This window comes from Micromonas pusilla, assembly GCF_000151265.4.
Source record: "Micromonas pusilla CCMP1545 genomic scaffold MICPUCscaffold_13, whole genome shotgun sequence".
Taxonomy (NCBI): domain Eukaryota; kingdom Viridiplantae; phylum Chlorophyta; class Mamiellophyceae; order Mamiellales; family Mamiellaceae; genus Micromonas; species Micromonas pusilla.
The window spans coordinates 178,761-195,390 of record NW_003315894.1 but is presented as its reverse complement, the minus strand read 5'-3'; the positions used below and the strand labels follow the sequence as shown (position 1 = coordinate 195,390).

The 16,630-nt window shown below is 68.8% G+C and overlaps 7 protein-coding genes across 7 annotated transcripts; 4 read left to right on the top strand and 3 right to left on the bottom strand.

Moving 5' to 3' along the window:
- Positions 1–3: 3 nt before the first annotated feature.
- On the bottom strand, positions 4–4,699 carry MICPUCDRAFT_42406 (uncharacterized protein; the record flags this gene model as incomplete). Its single annotated transcript, XM_003062733.1, has 4 exons — positions 4–283; positions 1,366–3,758; positions 3,924–4,147; positions 4,585–4,699. The coding sequence occupies 4 exons, from the start codon at positions 4,697–4,699 to the stop codon at positions 4–6; spliced, it is 3,012 nt and encodes a 1,003-aa protein (XP_003062779.1).
- A 521-nt stretch (positions 4,700–5,220) lies between these two features.
- Positions 5,221–5,907, top strand: MICPUCDRAFT_52533 (uncharacterized protein; the record flags this gene model as incomplete). The annotated part of the gene is made up of 1 exon (XM_003062942.1): positions 5,221–5,907. One exon carries the CDS (start codon positions 5,221–5,223, stop codon positions 5,905–5,907), a length of 687 nt encoding a protein of 228 aa, XP_003062988.1.
- Positions 5,908–6,041: 134 nt separating this feature from the next.
- MICPUCDRAFT_66752 (uncharacterized protein) lies at positions 6,042–7,938 on the top strand (the record flags this gene model as incomplete). Its single annotated transcript, XM_003062941.1, has 2 exons — positions 6,042–6,985; positions 7,176–7,938. 2 exons carry the CDS (start codon positions 6,042–6,044, stop codon positions 7,936–7,938), a joined length of 1,707 nt encoding a protein of 568 aa, XP_003062987.1.
- Positions 7,939–8,328: 390 nt separating this feature from the next.
- MICPUCDRAFT_42404 (uncharacterized protein) lies at positions 8,329–10,342 on the top strand (the record flags this gene model as incomplete). Its single annotated transcript, XM_003062940.1, has 3 exons — positions 8,329–8,433; positions 8,654–9,610; positions 9,758–10,342. 3 exons carry the CDS (start codon positions 8,329–8,331, stop codon positions 10,340–10,342), a joined length of 1,647 nt encoding a protein of 548 aa, XP_003062986.1.
- A 78-nt stretch (positions 10,343–10,420) lies between these two features.
- Positions 10,421–12,319, bottom strand: MICPUCDRAFT_52530 (uncharacterized protein). Its single transcript, XM_003062732.1, has 4 exons — positions 12,059–12,319; positions 11,844–11,876; positions 11,543–11,647; positions 10,421–11,343 (listed from the first exon to the last, which is right to left on the bottom strand). Exons 1-4 carry the CDS (start codon positions 12,104–12,106, stop codon positions 10,606–10,608), a joined length of 924 nt encoding a protein of 307 aa, XP_003062778.1. The 5' UTR covers positions 12,107–12,319; the 3' UTR covers positions 10,421–10,605.
- A 458-nt stretch (positions 12,320–12,777) lies between these two features.
- On the top strand, positions 12,778–15,195 carry MICPUCDRAFT_52529 (uncharacterized protein). Its single transcript, XM_003062939.1, has 4 exons — positions 12,778–12,855; positions 13,043–13,769; positions 13,821–14,583; positions 14,743–15,195. The coding sequence occupies exons 1-4, from the start codon at positions 12,816–12,818 to the stop codon at positions 15,088–15,090; spliced, it is 1,878 nt and encodes a 625-aa protein (XP_003062985.1). The 5' UTR covers positions 12,778–12,815; the 3' UTR covers positions 15,091–15,195.
- Positions 15,196–15,279: 84 nt separating this feature from the next.
- On the bottom strand, positions 15,280–16,540 carry MICPUCDRAFT_52528 (uncharacterized protein; the record flags this gene model as incomplete). The annotated part of the gene is made up of 2 exons (XM_003062731.1): positions 15,280–16,005; positions 16,154–16,540. 2 exons carry the CDS (start codon positions 16,538–16,540, stop codon positions 15,280–15,282), a joined length of 1,113 nt encoding a protein of 370 aa, XP_003062777.1.
- Positions 16,541–16,630: the final 90 nt, after the last annotated feature.

The following is a 16,630-nucleotide window of genomic DNA, read 5'->3' as shown; positions in this document are numbered from 1 at the left end:
GGATCACGCGACGCACGACGCGTACCGCAGCTCGAACCCGAGCGCGGAGGCGATCGTGCCGTGGATCGCGGCGACGGACGGGATGGCGGTCGGGGACGTCGTGAAGTTCAAGGCGACGGTGGTGCGATCGCACTCGACGTGGCACGCGTTCGAGACGACGTTCGAGGTGGGGTCGGCGCGCGGCGCGGGCTTCGCCGCGATCGCGCTCGAGCGCGGAAGAGCGCCGGGGAGCGACGACGGTGGAACGTCCGGGGTGCGCGCGCCGGGGATGGCCGCCGCGACGCTGGGGGGATGGAGAGAGCCCCCCGCGGGGACTACGGAGGGCGGCGGTCAGAAGATGGGGAAAGTCGTGATCGACGCGAAAGTCGCGGCGAGGCGCCGACGCGAGCGTTCGCGGAAAGAACGCGAGGAGTCGAGGCGCGAGGACGTGCAGAAGGCGCGGGAGATCCTCGGCGGATTCGGCGGAAGCGCCGTCAAGGCGCCGACCGCCGAAAAGCCAGCCGTCGAGGCGCCGACGACCGACGCCGCCGCTCTCGTCGCCGCCGCGGACCGCCGCCGCGCCGCGCGCCTCTGGCACGGCTTCTCCATGGCGTTCGCGTGGCTCCTCCTCGCGCCCGCGTCCGCGTTCGTCGCCAGGCACGGCCGCGACGCCCCGACGTGGTTCGCGTTCCATCGCGCCGCGTCGTACTGCGCCGCGGGCGTCACGGCGACGAGCGCGTGGTATATCGTCGCCGCGAGGGGGTGGTCGACGGCGTGGGGGCGGCACGGACGCGTCGGCGCGTACGTCGTCGTCGGCGTCGCGCTCCAGGCGATCGGCGGGTACGCGAGGAAGCGGTACCCGCGGCGGAGATGGGCGGCGTTTCACCGAGCGCTCGGGTTCGCGTGCATAGCGCTCGGGGCGTACAACTGCGTCGCGGGGGCGAGGCTGTTGGGCGCGCTCGAGGCGGGGACGAGAAGCGCCAAGTCGGCGGCGATTTCGGCGGCGGCGACGTGGGCGGCGACGTTCGCGGTGATGGAACGCGCGCGGGGGAGAGGGCGCGCGGGGACGATCAAGCTATCGCACACGGTGTAGTGAGTGGCGCGCGTAGAAGATGATGATCGCATCGTTTCCGTCGGTTACGTGCGTCGCGTCTCGTCTCGATTCGCGGCTGGCTGAAAGCCGCCTCTGTCTCGTTCGTTCGTCGTCGTCGCTTCGTCCCCCGCCTCCCTCTTCTCTTCTCTCCGCGCGGCGGGCGCGGCGACGCGCGGGCATCCCACCCGCCCGCGGTCGCGCGTACGCCCCGCGCACACCCTCTCCCCCCCCCCCCTCTTCGCCGCCGGCGCGGCCGTCCGTTCCATCCTCTCGTCCGTCGCGACGTCCATCACATCATCGCCGCGTGCGCGGTCCCCTCGTCCACGGTCAGGTGCTGGTTCGGCCCGCCCATCTCGCTCTCGTCCACGGCTCCTTCGTCGCCGTCGCCGTCGCCCCCCTCCTCGGTCGAGAAACCGAGGAACCGCTCCGCGGGCACCGCGGGCGCGACGCACACGCCCTCCACCGCGCGCGGTCTCCAGTGCGACCGCCCGTCCCCCGTGCCGAGCTGCCCCAAGTCGCCGCGGCCCCACAGGTACAGCCGGCCGTTCTCGCCCACCGCGCCGGTGTGATCCTCCCCGGTCGCGACGGTTGACATCCTCGTCCCGCGGAGCGACTCCACGCGCGTGAACGCGTAGCGACGCTTCGTGTCTCCGTGCCCGAGTTGCCCGTACGCGTTTTCCCCCGTGGTCATCACCGCGCCGCACGCGGTGAGAACGCAGCTGTGCGAGCCCCCGGCGGCGGCGTGGACGACGCGGCACGTCGCCCCGCACGCGCACGGAACCTTCACCCAGCGCGGCTTTTGTTTCCCGTCCGAGTCGACGCGGATCGCGCTGCGCGCGAGCTCGCGCTCCGCCTGCGTCATGCTCGCGGGGCCGCCGCATCGCGCGCGCGCCGACCCGAGAAGGATTACAGCCTTGGCGGCGCCGTTCCCCGAAGCGCCCTTCTTCCTCTTCTTCTTCTGCACCCCAATTCTTCCACCCTTCGAGGCGGCGTTCCCGTTCCCGCACTTCGCGTTCATGCGCACGATCGCGTCGCGGACGTCGCCGAACCCGACGCTCTGCGCGACGCCGCCGTCCTCCCTCGTCGCCTCCTCGAACGCGACGTCCCCCCACCCCGTCAACGGCTTGGGCTTGTGATGAATCGGCACCAGCCGCGGCACGAGGTGGTCCCGCGGCCCTCGGATGTGCTTCTTCTGGTCCTCCTCGTAGTAGTAGTACTGCTCGTGCGACCCTCTCACGCCGACGCCGAGCGCGCCGTGGCTCCCTCGCCCGCACGCCCACAGCGCGCCGCCGGCGGTGACGAACATCGTGTGGTGCCCCCCCGCCGCCATCGCGACGATCGGCTCGTCCAGGTCGTTCAAAGTCTCCACGAGGCACGGCCACGGCACGCCCGCGTCCCACCCCGCCGCGGTGGCGAACGCGACGTCGCCCAGGCCGAGCTGGCCGTGCTTGCACGCGCCCCACGACCACACGCTGCCGCAGTCGGTGAGGCACAGCGAGTGCGACCCGCCGGCGACGGCGTAGAGGACGCTCATCCCCTTGAGCGCCTCGACCCGGCGCAGCGCGCCGGCGTCGTGGAAGACGCCGTGCCCGAGCTGTCCGTGGCGTCCTCGGCCGCACGTGTACAGGCCGCCGCCTCGCGAGACGACGATGGTGTGGTTCGCGCCCGCGGCGATCTGCGTCACCTTCACGTTCGCCATGGACGACACCTGGCGAGGGACGTCCACCTCGATCGGCGTCCAGCCGCCGTGGCCGAGCTCGCCGCTCGACGCGAGACCCCAGGTGAGCAACGCGCCGTTCGGGTCCAACGCCGCGCAGTGCGACGCCCCCGCGGAGATGACCTCGATCGCGGTCGGGTCCGCGAACCCGACGCCGTTGAGCGACACCGCGGCGGGGGAGGCGGCGTCGTCGTACCCGCCCTGGCCGAGCTGGCCGTGGAACCCGCGGCCGAAGGTGTACAGCGTGCGTCCGTTGGGTTGCTTCGACGCCGCGCGCTCGCGCGCGGCCGCCGCCGCCGCTGGGGTCACGAAGTCCGTCGTGGACGCGCCGGAGCTCGCGACGGACGCGATCCAGCCGTTGTCCCCGGTCCCTTCCACGATCGGCGCGAACACGGACATCCCGTGTTCGTCGCGTTGGTCCTCCTCGCTCGGCGTCGGAAACATCGGCTCGGCGTCCTCCTCGGTGAAGGACTCGTCGCCGACGTTCTGCCCGCCGGCGTTGGCGTCGATCTCTCCCCCCGCGTCGCCGGGCGCGGTCGTCGCGACCGCGCCCCACGCGTACGTCGCCGGCGGGTCGGGCGCCGGCGGGTCGTCGTGCAGCCCGCGTCGAAGCGCGAAATCCCTCGCCTCGGTGCGTCGCACAACCGGCTTTTTCTTCGGCGGCCCCGGCACCGCGCCCGCGACGCCCAGCACCGCGGTGTGGAACGCCCCGAGCGCGATCCCAACGGAGGTCCGCATCGCGACGTCCGCGGCGTCCGCGAAGTGAAGGATCCGCGCGTAGTTGGTCTGTTCGCCTCGTCGCGGGAACTCGAGGCCGTCGGCGCGAGGGTGCGCCGCGACGCGACGCTTGGCGACGCGCTCGACGGGCGTCGGTCGACTCGACGAGCCGGACGCGCCAAAGTACTTGGACGCGCAGGCGAGCGCGCCGAGCTCGCGCGCGCCGCAGTTCTCGAGGACGAGCTCGAGGATCTGTGGTCGGGAGGGCGGGCGGTGAGCGCGGCGCGGAAACGAGGGGAGGGGACCCCGGGGGGGGGAAATGGCGAAAAGAACGGTCGAAAAAAAAACCGAGCCGGGCGCGCGGGGGAACCGCCGCCCGCCCGCGGCGTCGCGTCGTCGATCGTCGCGTCGACGCACCTCCTCGGGCAAAATCCCGAAATCGCCGCACTCCGCCTCCTGCAGGCTCCGCCTCCGTCTCTTGCTCTTCACCGTGGAGCACCCGCCGTGGCGCTTCGACGACGACGGCGGCAATCCGTGCGAGTGCGTCGTCTTTCGCGATTCGACGTTTGCCGCGCCGCGCGGCGGCGACAGCAGCTGGACGCATCCGAGCTCGGAGTCGTTCTTCTCGCCGACCGCGCCAGCTGCGAGATGGCGATGGGCGGAGGAGGACGCGGCGCATGAGCACGGGGGGTCGGGGATGGCGCGCGGGGCGGGGACGGAGAGAGGCGCCGCGAGCGCGACGCCGCGGACCGCGAGAGGGCGGGTGGAGGGAAAAAAAGACGGTCGCGAACGTCGAAAACCGCCGCGGCGCGCGCGAGATCTCGACGCGAGCGTCGAGCGAGCGCGCGTCGGACGCGCGAGGGGGGCGTCGGGGGGGTGTCTCACGCGGGTTAGCGCCGGTCGCGAGGGCGACGCGCGCGCGAACCCGGCGTCGCGACCGTCGAAGCGCCCGCGGCGCGAAATGCCGGGTATAAAAGGTTCCCCCGAACCGTCGCGTTCGCGTCGCGACCGGGGGAATTTGTCGTTACCCCCGCGTCAACGGAAAGCGCGCGGGCGCGTCGCGGGATTCGATTCGCACCTTCGTCCGGCGCGGACGCGGACTTCTTGTGACGGAAGTTGTACCTCTGCTGCGGCGGCGAGCCGATCGTGCTCGGCAGCATGCTCGCGCCGCTCGCGCCCTGGTCGCTTTTCATGTTCCGTTCGTTCGTCCTCTCGTGGTCGTTGAAATGCCTCGCGTCGCGATGCCACGCGCGCGCGTCTCTCTCCTCTCTACTACGCCGCGCCGTCTCGCGACCTCGCTACTCCTCTCTCCCTCTACCGGACACCACGGGCCAATGCGGCCGCGCGACGTCGCCTCTCCTTCCCTTCGCGCTTCCGCGCCGCCTAAAGTGCTCCGCGCTTCGAACGACTACAACGCGAAAAAGTGCGCGGGGCAGCTCGATTTTTCCGAGCTCACGGCACACTTCGTACTCGTACTACGTTTCGTATGCGAGATCAGTCAGAAATCAACCCGCGTCGAGTCCGCGTCGGTCGTCTCCGCGCTCGTTCACAGACGTGCGGCGGGCATCATAGCTCGCGCGACCTTTCGCATGTGGGTCGGATACCTCGACATTCCCGCTCGCGCGGTGCACCTTTCCGGAAAAACGAACTGACACGATCTTGAACATCCCCCCGTGACGATCGGAGGCAGGCTTAACGTTCGCTCTCGCTCACGATGCGTCTCTCCATCTCCGCCGCCGTCGTCTGCGCGCTGTTCGCGCTGCAAGTCACGTGCGCCCACGGCTTCGCGTTGTCTCCTGAAGTTATTGAAGCGTCGGGCTCCTTGCTTTCCCCTGAGGTCGACCGACGCTCGTTGGCTGCTACTGGATGTGGCGACGGTTATCTTTCTGGGTCCGTTTCAGACGCTCAAAACGTTGTTACCGTCCATAATTGCCTGTGGACGTCTACGTGTGATAAGTGGACTTACGAAGTGACGCTGAGTATTACAGCAGGTGATTATGTCCAAATTCTTGTCGCCACAGGCGACACTTGCGCCGCCGCCGACGACGGCAACATCGGCGGGGACATAACTCGCGCGACTGAAGTCCTAGGTTCGGCAACTGGAAATGTCGAGGTGTCCGGTACATTATCGTCTACGTCCACGAGAACTTGCAACTGGATACTATGCCTGTCTGCTTCAGGTTGTGTCTACACCGCCAAGGTTCAGTTGACGTGTACGACAGAAACCACCACCTTGGACGCCGGCGTCATCGCTGGAATCGTCATCGGTTGCATCGTGGCCGTCGCCCTTAGCATCGTGGCGTGCGCGTGGTGCTGCAAGTGCTGCTGCTTCAAACGGAAGGTGCAGCCCGCGCAACCGGGGGTCGTGATGATGCAACCCGCGTACGTGATGCCGAAGTGAGCATACCCGGCTTGAAAGTAAAAAGTTACAGTAGTGGAGGGTTTCCTGTAGCTGAGTCATTTTGTAGTCAGATCTTGTCACTCCGTCCCTGCGGCCGCCGCGAACGTCGCCGCGAACGTCGCCGCCCGCCCGCCATGGGCCGCAAGCGCAACCGGCACAAGAACAAGGGCGCGAACGACCCCGCGTTCGACCCCGCGAACCCGAACAAGACGTCCAACTGGGGCGGGCTCGGGACCGCCGCGCCGACGCCGCTCGTCGCGTGCCAGCCCTCGGCCGACGGCGTCGGCGGCGCGCTCGTCGCCATCGCGTACGGGTCGTCGTTCAGCGTGCACGACGCGAGCGCGGACGACGCGCTCGTGCCGCTGACGCACGCGAAGGACAACATCGCGGAGGGCGCGGAGGCGACGGGACCGTGCGCGGACGGGCGATGGCACGCGGAGACGATCCGCGTGCTGCGATTCGATCCCACCGGGCGGTTCCTCGTCACCGGCGGCGACGACAAGATCCTGCGTCTGTGGCGCGTGGTGGAGAAGAAACGAGAGCTCTCGAATGATGATAACGGTGGCGATGCGTCCGTTACGACGTCGTCGACCGTGACGATGGAGTGCTACAAGAAGACGAAGAAGCAGCCGAAGAAGCTGTGCGGCGGCGACTTCACCGACGACGGCGAGTACGTGACGTTCGCGAACAAATACGGAGACGTGCACATCTGGCCGACGGCGGAGACCATGTGCGACCGAGACCTCGCGGCGCCGCGTCTGAACGAGAAGGGCGACCCGGAGTACGATAAGCACGCGCCCGCGTTCCTGTTGGGGCACTGCTGCTCGATCATAACGGACGTCTGCGCGCCGTTAGGGAGCCGGTATATTTGCACCGCGGATCGCGATCACAGGATCCGAGTGAGCTACCTCCCGCGCACGGTCTCCCTCATGGGCGGCTCGCACGAGATTCAGAGCTTCTGCTTCGGGCACACCGCCTTCGTCGCGTGCGTCGCCGCGGTGGGCGGCGACATGATCGTCTCCGGCGGCGGCGACGGCACCGCGCGCCTGTGGCGCCTCGACGACGGCGAGCTCCTGAGGCGCGTTCATATTTACACTGGTTCCCATACGACCGCGTCGGCGCGGTGGACGCCGATCCTTAAGGACGTTTCCTGGTGTTTCTCTCCGCCCAGCCCTCGCTTTCAATCCCGACACACCTCGACGCCTTTCAACGCCAACTGACGCCTTTCAACTCCACCCCGACGTTCGCTCGTATGGAACGACCCTCAGCACGATCGTCCTCGCCGAGCCGCACGACGACGACGACGAGACGCAGCTGGCGGCGCTGCTGCAGGAGGAGGAGCGGACCCGGGAGCGGATCGTGGAGGAGGGTCGCGAGATTTTCAAGGGGGGTGCCGAAGGGGGTGCCGAAGGCGTCGAGGCGTTCCCGGGAGACGACGAGAGGATCGACCTGACGAAGCTGACCAAGGCAGAGCGCCTCAAGCTCATGGACGAGGGCGTCATCCCGCGGATACCGACGCGCGCGCCCGCGGTGACCGCGATCGCGTGCTCGAGAGACGGCTCCTCGATCGTCGCCGCGGTGGAGGGCCGCGCGCAGCTCGCGGCGCTGACCGTCGAGGGCGCGTCGACGCCGACGCCGACGCTGACGCTGCGGGGGTGGACGCCGACGACGATCTGCGGCGCCGAGCCGTCGGGCGCGACGCCGTCGTCGCTGTGCTTCCGCGGTGAGGGCGGCGCGACCGAGCTGTGGGTCGCCGCGGTCGCGAACGGGGAGGGCGCGCACGACGCGAACGCGGGCGTCGTCGTCGCGATGACGGGCGAGGGGTTGAGAGAGGAGCGCGCGATCGCGCGGATGACGACGGCGGCGCCGAGGGAGCTCGAGGCTGGGTTGCCCGGCGTCGGCGACGCGATGCGGCCGCGCGTGTACGAGAACAAGGAGAAGTTCGAGGATCGGAAGAAGCTGCGGAACGATCAGAAGCCGGAGAAGGGGGGGAAGCAGGCGAGGGAGGTCCGGGAGATGGCGGCGAAGTGAAGCGAGTCGCCGTCTGTACTTTGATGCATCAGACTAAAAACGCATAGAGTACGAGTACAACGAACATTTTCGTATGGAAATTGAGTCTGATGAGTACGCGCCCGCCGTCGCCAGTCACTACCTGGAGCCGCCAGCAGCTGCTCGCAATTTTGAACTACGACTCGCGCGCGACCGTCGCGCGACGCGCCACAACGACGGAACGCGCGCGCGCTCGCGACTTCGCGATCGTCCCGAGCGCTCGGTCGGAGCGCAGCGCGAGTCTCGACGCCGGTCGCGTCGTCGTCGTCCCGAGAGGGAGGGCGCGGCGTCGCGCGAGAGAGGCCGACGCGCGGACGCGCTTTCCCTGATTTTCAAAACTCGACGACGACGACGACGACGACGACGACGCGCATGGCGACGACCGGCGCCGTCGCCGCGACGCCCGCGGCGAAGATGACCGAGCGCCAGCAGCTCGCTATCGCGCTCAGGGAGTCCATGTCCGCGGCCGCGACGCCGGTGACGGCGGGCGGGACGTCCGCGCGCGCGGAGGCGTCCCCCGACGGCGAGGCGCGTCGCGCCCCCGCGCGACCGTTCGCGCCCGCGCCGCGCCTCGACGCATTTCATTTTCTTCGACGGAAGCCCGCCCGTCTCCCTCCTCCCCGCGTCGATGCGTTCTCATCTGACGCGCGCGCCCATCCTCCCCTCCTTCTCGCCGCTCGCGTCGTTCGTCTCGCAGCCGCTCGCCGAAGCGCGCGCGGAGGAGCCGAAGCGACGGAAGCTCACCAGGGTCCAGAAGGAGCTCGCGTCGCTCGCGCCGTGGGCGTGGGATCCGCTCGTGTCGCGGCACGCCCCGGGGGCGAGCATGATGCGCGACTTCACCGAGGTGGTCGCGGACAAGACGGTGACGACGAACACGACGTCGTACACGTTCAAAGGGACGACGGTCAGCGGCGGCGTCGAGCTCCCGGGGTCGCCGGTCGCGCCCGCGACGGCGGCGAAGGCGACGCCGCGGGGGTTCAATAATTTCGACGCCAAGGGCGGCGCCGGCGCCGGCGCGCGTCCTCGGACGGCGACGCCGCCGACGGCCGCGGGCGCGTCGACGCCACCGTCTGCCGTCGCAGTCGGAGCGGCGAAGTACCCTAGGGTACTGAGCAACAGTGGCGGCGTCTTAAAGACGCCGGCGCTCGCTTCCTCTCTGCAGCGGGAGAAGAAGAAGCGGGAGAAGAAGAAGAAGCACAGACTCTCCGTGGGGAGCGGCGGCGGCTCGCCGGGCGGCTCGCCGGGCGGCTCCGTCGACGGCGACGGCGACGGCGACGCGAGGAACCTCGTCGCGGAGCTCGAGCGCGCGGTCTCCCCGGTCTCCCCGACCGCGAGCGAGGAGGGCGAGCACGCGCGCGCGTCTGTGCGCGTCGCGCGGCGCGAAAAGGCGGAGAGGGAGGAACGCGAGACGGCGACGGCGCGGCGCGAATCGGAGGAGAGGGAAAAGGCGCGCGCGAAGCGGGAGAAAGCCGCGGAGAAGGCGAAGGAGAAGGAGAAGGCGGCCGCGGAGAAGGCGGCGGCATCCGCGGCGACCAAGGAGAAGATCGCGAAGGAGAAGGCGAGGCGCACGAGCGGCGGCGTCGTCAAGGACAGAGAGCCCTCCGCCGCCGGCGGAGACGACAAGGAAAACGTCAAGCCGCTCCCCGCCGGGAAGGTGAGACTGCTTCCCGTACGACCCCGTTCGCGTGGTGAACGCCGTTCCTTAAGGACTTTTCCCGTCGTCACTCTTCACCCGCGCTTCCCTTTCAACGTACGTTTGACCGGTGAGACGTTCGACTGACCGATCGCTTCACCCACGCAGGACGCGAACGTCTCTAGGCCTCCGCGCGGCGCCGCGACGACGGCGCCGCGCTCGCACCACCGCCGCCCGCGCGCGCCGCCCGCGCCCGCCGCCGCCGCCGTCGCGGATCGCCGCGGGTCGAACTCGAGAGCGGCGGCGCTTCTCGCCGTCGCCGCCGCGGAGGCGGCGTTCGACGCGGAGAAGTCGAGCGGCGCGCGACGAACGACGGCGTCGCAGCACCTCCTCGCGATGTACTACAAGCTCTCCGGACGGGAGGGCGGAGAGGCGGACGAGGCGGACGACGACGAGGACGACGACGACGACTCGGAAGACGACGCGCTCGCCGCGGCGCCGGCGCCGGGACCGACCCGCGACGTTATGCCACGTCAGTTCCACGTCAGCGCATCGTCAGCCGCGCCGTCGTTCTTCGACGCGACGAGCTGCGGCCCGTTTCGAGGCGCGGAGATGACGAAACCCGAGGACTTCGCGCGGTACCACGCGCAGCCGCAGCGGGTCGTGTCGCTGACGAACACCCTCGCGCGGGCGTGCGCGTACGTGAACGAGGTGGACGCGAGAGTGGAAGTGGGAGGGGGAGAACACATTTAGCTCGGTGATGCGATGGACGGGCGGGCGCGGCGCGGCGCGTCGCGAAAGGTTCACGGGGGGGTGGGGGGGTGCATTTTTGTAACGCGATTTAACGCGATTCGTCTCGACGGAACGAAACTCGCGCGTCGTATCATCAACAAACGTCGTCGCTCCGTCGTTTACGCGGCACCCCCCACCACCCACCCAGCTATGATGTAACTAACGCGCATCCATCGCGCGTCAGTTACGTTACGCCGCCCGTCGCCGTCCTCGTCGTCCGTCCGTCACTGCACCGACGCGACGAGCTCGCGCACGCGGCTGAGCACGATCTCGTTGGCGCACTCGCACGCGTCCGCGGTGTACGGAAACGGCAACCTCGCGCACCCCATGACGACGAGACTCACATGAGCGCCCGGCGCGCCCCCCGACTTGGCCGACCGCTCCTCGGACACGGGCACGCGCGCGGCCTCGAGCGTGGCGCGCACGCGCGACATCCGCGCGATCGCGGCGGCGTCGTCGCGATCGCGGCTCGAATTCGAACTCGCGTTAGCAGAGCGTCCCCCGACGGGCGGATAGACGGCCGCGCCGTTCCCGCCATTCGCTCCCGCCCCGGTGGACAACCGGCTGAGGTCCTCCGAGAGCCCTCCCCGCGACGACGAAACCGGCGAGACGAAGTCGCCGCCGCTAGCGGGAGAAGAGAACTCTCCGAACCCGCGTGCGGACCCGCCGACGTTTTCCTTGTACGTCGCTCCCCCCGACGCCGCGGCGAGCGCGCCCGCGGCGCTTCGTCCCCCCCCGTCCGCGCCGCCTCCCTCGTACCGCCCGTGCGGGGACACCCCCGCGGCGAGGTACGACACCGGTCGAACCCCGTCGAACGACTTCCTCGTCAGCGCTTCCATCGCGAGCTGGTTGCCGCCGACCACCTCGACGCCTCGGATGGCGTGTCCGGGGACGACGATCAGCGGGTCTCTCTCCAGGTTGATCGCGCTCGCGGGTTGGCCTTTGATTAACGCTCGTCGCGGCTGCGTTACGCGATGATTGGATTGGATTGGATATTGGATTGAATTGAGGAGGGGCGCGCGTTAGACGGGAGAACGGCGGGGATGGGTCGGTCGTCGCGGGCGGGGCGCGCGCGGCGGCGGGAGACGCGAACGAGGACGGAATGATTATTCGGAAGCGAAGCAGCCGTCGCTCGAAGGGGGGGGCGATCCGCGGACGAACCTTGAGCAGCGCGACGGAGAAGTTCACCGGGTCCACGGTGTAGACGATCCCCATCCGCGTGGACGCGTCTCCGAGGGTTATGATCACCTCTTGTCCGATTAACGCCTGATGCGTGGGAGTTACGTTACGACGAGGGAGAGAGGTCAGGGGGCGGGATTATCGTGACACTTGGCTTCGAAAGTTTGACGGCGTCGAGAATGGAATGGGGGTTGCCGAAGCGACGGCGCGACGCGGCGACGCGACGCGCGGCCGCGCCGTCGCCGCTTCGCGCGGGAAACGCGAGCAGATCTCGAGATCGCACCTTGACGTGATTCGTGTTCAGCGCGGAGAGGTTCTGTGGAGAGGAACGGCGTCGAGGAGGAGCGCGGGCGTCAGCGACGACGCATGTCGAACGGCGGCGGCGAAGAGGCGTGCGCCGACGGCGGCTGATGCCTCGATATGAAAAGTCGGACACGGCCGAAAGCCGCGCGCGATGGCGCGCGCGAGCGCGGGAACGGTCCGAGAGCGGTCGCGCACCTCGAAGTGAGACGCGTTCGAGCTGTTCATCGCGGTCTCGGCGACCATGACGCGCGGCGCGGCGTCGGCGGCGGCGAAGATCCGCGCGGCGTTCGAGCGGGGATAGTTCGCTGCCCGTTCAGTTTCCGGCGCGCGCGCGGGTCGGGAACGCGGGTATCCGACGCGCGCTCAGATCCCTCGCGCGCGGTCGCGGTCGAGATCGATGAAACACGCGGCGAAGGACGGTTTCGCGCGGTCGCGCGAGCCCTTCGTCGTTCGCGTCCGTCCGCGCGCGCGTGCAATGCCGCGCGACGGCTGGGTGTGTTAGTAGGGGTATGCATCTGGATGACTTGTTCAAAAAGCTACAAACCGCGTAGTACGAGCGCTGACTGTTTGCTCGTAGCGCCGTATCCACTCGTCCACATACGCCGTGACTCAGCAGAAATCTTCTGCAGAAGATTTTTTGTTGGATATTTTTCCCCGCCGCCACCGTCGTCGTACTCGTACTCGTACGCGTTCTCGGTCAGAATCGGCAGATCCTACGTCGTACGAAATTTCGTACTTCTCCCGCCCGATTTCACGTCGGCGGCGCTTTTGCACACGTCGCATAAGCCCTAGCTTTTTTATGCGTGAAGACTTGGGGTTCGCTCGGCGGTCGGCGGCGGCGAGCGGAGAAAGCCACGACTTTGAACCCAGCGCTCCTGCCGTCGATCGCTCTCTCTCGCACGCGCCGGCCTCACCCTCGACGCACGCATCCCCGATGGCCGCCACCGCCGCAATGCCCGTCGTGGCGCCCCGCGCCGCCGTCGCTCGCGCCGGTGCGTCCTCGCGCGACGTCGCTCGTCCGTCCGCCGCGGCGCGGCGCGGCGCGACCCGCGAACGATCGTTCGTTCGTTCGATCGCGGCACCGTCGTCGTCGTCCGCGATCGCTTTTCCGCCGCCGACCCGACCGCCGACGCCTCCGTCTCTTCTCCTCCTTCCTCTCTTCTCCGACGTACGTCGCAGGCAAGCGCGCCGCCGCGAACAAGCGCGCGTCCACGACGCGCGCGATGGCGACGCCGTCGAAATCCCCGAACGGCGCCAAGCCGCGCGCGCTCATCAGCGTCAGCGACAAGACGGGCATGACGAACCTCGCGGCGGAGCTCGCGAAGCTCGGGTACGAGGTCGTCAGCACCGGCGGCAGCGCGAAGGCCATCTCCGACGCGGGCGTGGACGTCACCGCGGTGGACGCGATCACGAACTACCCGGAGATGCTCGACGGCCGCGTGAAGACGCTCCACCCCGCGGTACACGCCGGCATCCTCGCGCGCCGCGACGTCGCGTCGCACGTCGACGCGGTGACGACGCACGACATCGGATACGTCGATATCGTCGCGGTGAACCTGTATCCGTTCCGCGAGACGGTCGCCAGCGGCGCGGGGTTCGAGCGATGCGTGGAGAACATCGACATCGGCGGCCCGGCGATGATCCGCGCGGCGGCGAAGAACCATCCGTTCGTCTACGTCCTGGTCGACGCCGCCGACTACGGTCCGCTGATCGAACACATCAAGTCGAACCCGTCCGACGCCGACGACCTCGCGATGCGCAAGAAGCTCGCGTGGAAGGCGTACCAGCACTGCGCGTCGTACGACGCCGTCGTCGCGGAGTACCTCTGGAGCGAGATTGGCGACGGCGCGCCCGCGCCGGAGCTCTGCGTCCCGATGACGTTGGCCGATACGCTTCGCTACGGCGCGTGACTGCTTCCCATACGCTCCCGTTCGCGTGGTGCACGCCGTTCCTTAAGGCGTTTTATCGCGCGCTGTGGACCTCACGTTTTGACACGTGGGAATGATATCCACCAATCGCATCCCCTCGTGACTGACGCGCGTCTTCCCCTCGACCAATCGATCGCAGGCGAGAACCCGCACCAAGCCGCCGCCGTGTACTCGGACGCGTCGCTCGCCGAAGCCGGCGGCGAGGGCGTCGGCCGCGCGACGTTACACCACGGCAAGGAGATGAGCTACAACAACTACCTCGACGCGGAGGCGGCGTACTCGTGCGTCAGCGACTTCCCTACCTCGGACCCGACGTGCGTCGTCGTCAAGCACACCAACCCGTGCGGCGTCGCGTCCGCTTCCGGATGCGGCGGCGACGTCCTCGAGGCGTACAGAGCCGCGGTGCGAGCGGACCCGATCAGCGCGTTCGGCGGGATCGTCGCGTTCAACTGCGAGGTCACGGAGGAGATGGCGAAGGAGATCAGAGAGTTCCGCTCGCCGACGGACGGCGAGACGCGGATGTTTTACGAGATCGTCATCGCGCCGGCGTACACGGAGGCGGGCCTCGCGACGCTCAAGGGCAAGTCCAAGAACCTGCGCATCCTGGAGGCGAAGCCGCGGACGCCGTCGAGCACGCTCAGGCAGGTGGGCGGCGGGTGGCTCCAGCAGCAGAGCGACTCGCTGCTCCCCGAGGACATCGAGTTCACGACCGTGTCCAAGACGCAGCCGACGCCGGACCAGGCGCGTTCGTTCTCCTATTCGCACTGGTTCCCATGCGACCGCGTTCGCGCGGTGCACGCCGTTTCTTAAGGACTTCACTTCCCGCGCGCGTGACTCTCCGTCCGCGCCTCGGTTTCGATCCCGACACACCGCGACGCCCGCCTCGCGACTCCACATCTGACGCCTTTCGACTCCGCCCCGACGTCGCTTCGTATGGGCAACGACCCTCAGATCGAGGCGCTCAAGTTCGCGTGGAGGTGCGTCAAGCACGTCAAGTCCAACGCGATCACGGTCGCGACGAAGGGGCGCCTGCTCGGGATGGGCAGCGGGCAGCCGAACCGCGTGAACTCCGTGCGAATCGCGCTCGAGAAGAGCGGCGAGGAGACGGAAGGGAGCGTGCTCGCGTCGGATGCGTTTTTCCCCTTCGCGTGGGGCGACTCCGTGGAGAAGGCGTGCCAGGCGGGCGTGAAGGCGATCGCGCATCCGGGCGGGAGCATGCGCGATCAGGACGCGGTGGACTGCTGCGATAAGTACGGCGTCGCGCTCGTCGTCACGGGGCACCGTCACTTCCGTCATTAAGCGGAGGAGAAGGAGGAGGAGGAGGAGGAGGGAGCGGGTCGACGGGACGGACGCCCTCGCGATTTATTTTATTTGAAAACCGCGCGCGCGCGGCGCATTCACATCACGTCATCGCGACATCGCGCCCCCGGCGAACGATCATCGCGTCGCGTCGCATCGCGTCGCATCGCGTCGCATCGCATCGCTCGCTCATTTATCCTCGCCCGGGTACGGGTCCGATTTCACGTCGATCACGGGCTCGATCGACGGCGGCCCGTCGCGCGTCGGCCGCTTTTCAATCACCGTTCCGGTGACGTCGAGAAACAAGCCGTCCTTCACGCCGCCGCCGCCGCCGCCGCCCGCCGCCGCCGCCCTCAGGCGAGCCTTGACCTCGTTCGCGTCCCACTTCTCGCCGATCCTCTCCCTGAGCTTCTCCCTCGCGACGGCCTCGTCGTCGTCGTCGTCTCCCTCCGCCGCGGCGATCCGCGCCTTGTACTTCTTGAGTCTGTTCGCCGCGACGACGGCGACGACCCACGCCGACGCGCCCGCGGCGACGGCGCCGCCGCCGACCCACAGCGCCGTGCTCGCGGTGACGCCGCCGATCGTCGTGACGCCGCCGAGGTCCACGTGCGGCACGACTTGTGGGAGCGACGGCGGGTGCGCGACGCGGTGCTCGCGCGTCACCGTCGGGGGTTTCGCGGAGCGCGGCGTCGGCGGAAGCAAGCCTGTGGTGCCCGGCGCGAATCCAAAATCTGGCTCCGCGATGACGTCCTCTCTTCCTCCGGGCCCACCGATTCGGCCGCGCGCCGCCTTGCCTTCCCTCGCGCCGAGCTCCAGGATCCTGCGCTCTCTCAGGTACGCCTCGCGCGACTCGACCCCCCATCCCCCGGACGGCTTCACGCCGTAGAACCGTTGCCAGTTCTTCACCGCGTTGACCTGGCGTGGGTGAAGCGATCGGTCAGTCGAACGTCTTAGCGGTCAAACGTTGAAAGGGAAGCGCGGGTGAAGAGTGACGACGGGAAAAGTCCTCAAGGAACGGCGTGCACCACGCGAACGCGGTCGTACGGGAAGCAGTCTGTCTCACCGTGATCGGACCAAAGTATCCCGTCGCGCCGTCTCGGTACTTGTAGTGCCCCTCCCCGGCGAGATACCGCTGCAGCTCCGCGACTCGCTCCGAGGTTTCGCCCTCGCACATGTATTCGACCCCAAAGTCGTGCACGTCCACGCCCGCGCCGCGCAGGCGCTCGAGCTCGCCGAGGAAGTTGGGCGGCGCCGCGGGTGGGTATCCGAATCCGCTCGATGTGGACGTCGACGCGCCGCCTCGCTTCGCGCGGCAGGCGAGGTGCGACGCGCGAAGACGCGACGCGGCCGTGGTCGCGGAGCCTGAGGACGTTCTCGACGAGAAGCTCGAGGTATCGCGCGAGGGGGACGACCATCGCGGCGACGCGCGCGCGAGCGGCGAGGACGCCATCCCGTTGATCGGATTGGATTTCTTCTTTCTTCTTCGCGCCTTCTCGGCGGCCACCGCACCGATCGGTCGGCTGCTGGAACGATCGACGAT

Coding starts and splice junctions, on each gene's coding strand:
- MICPUCDRAFT_52529 (XM_003062939.1), top strand. CDS start 12,816: ATGCCCGTCGTGGCGCCCCGCGCCGCCGTCGCTCGCGCCG. Junction 12,856..13,042: donor CGCCGCCGTCGCTCGCGCCG/GTGCGTCCTCGC, acceptor CGTACGTCGCAG/GCAAGCGCGCCGCCGCGAAC. Junction 13,770..13,820: donor GATACGCTTCGCTACGGCGC/GTGACTGCTTCC, acceptor CCGTTCCTTAAG/GCGTTTTATCGCGCGCTGTG.
- MICPUCDRAFT_52530 (XM_003062732.1), bottom strand. CDS start 12,106: ATGGTCGCCGAGACCGCGATGAACAGCTCGAACGCGTCTCACTTCGAG. Junction 11,877..12,058: donor CGAACGCGTCTCACTTCGAG/GTGCGCGACCGC, acceptor TCCTCTCCACAG/AACCTCTCCGCGCTGAACAC. Junction 11,648..11,843: donor TGAACACGAATCACGTCAAG/GTGCGATCTCGA, acceptor CCCACGCATCAG/GCGTTAATCGGACAAGAGGT.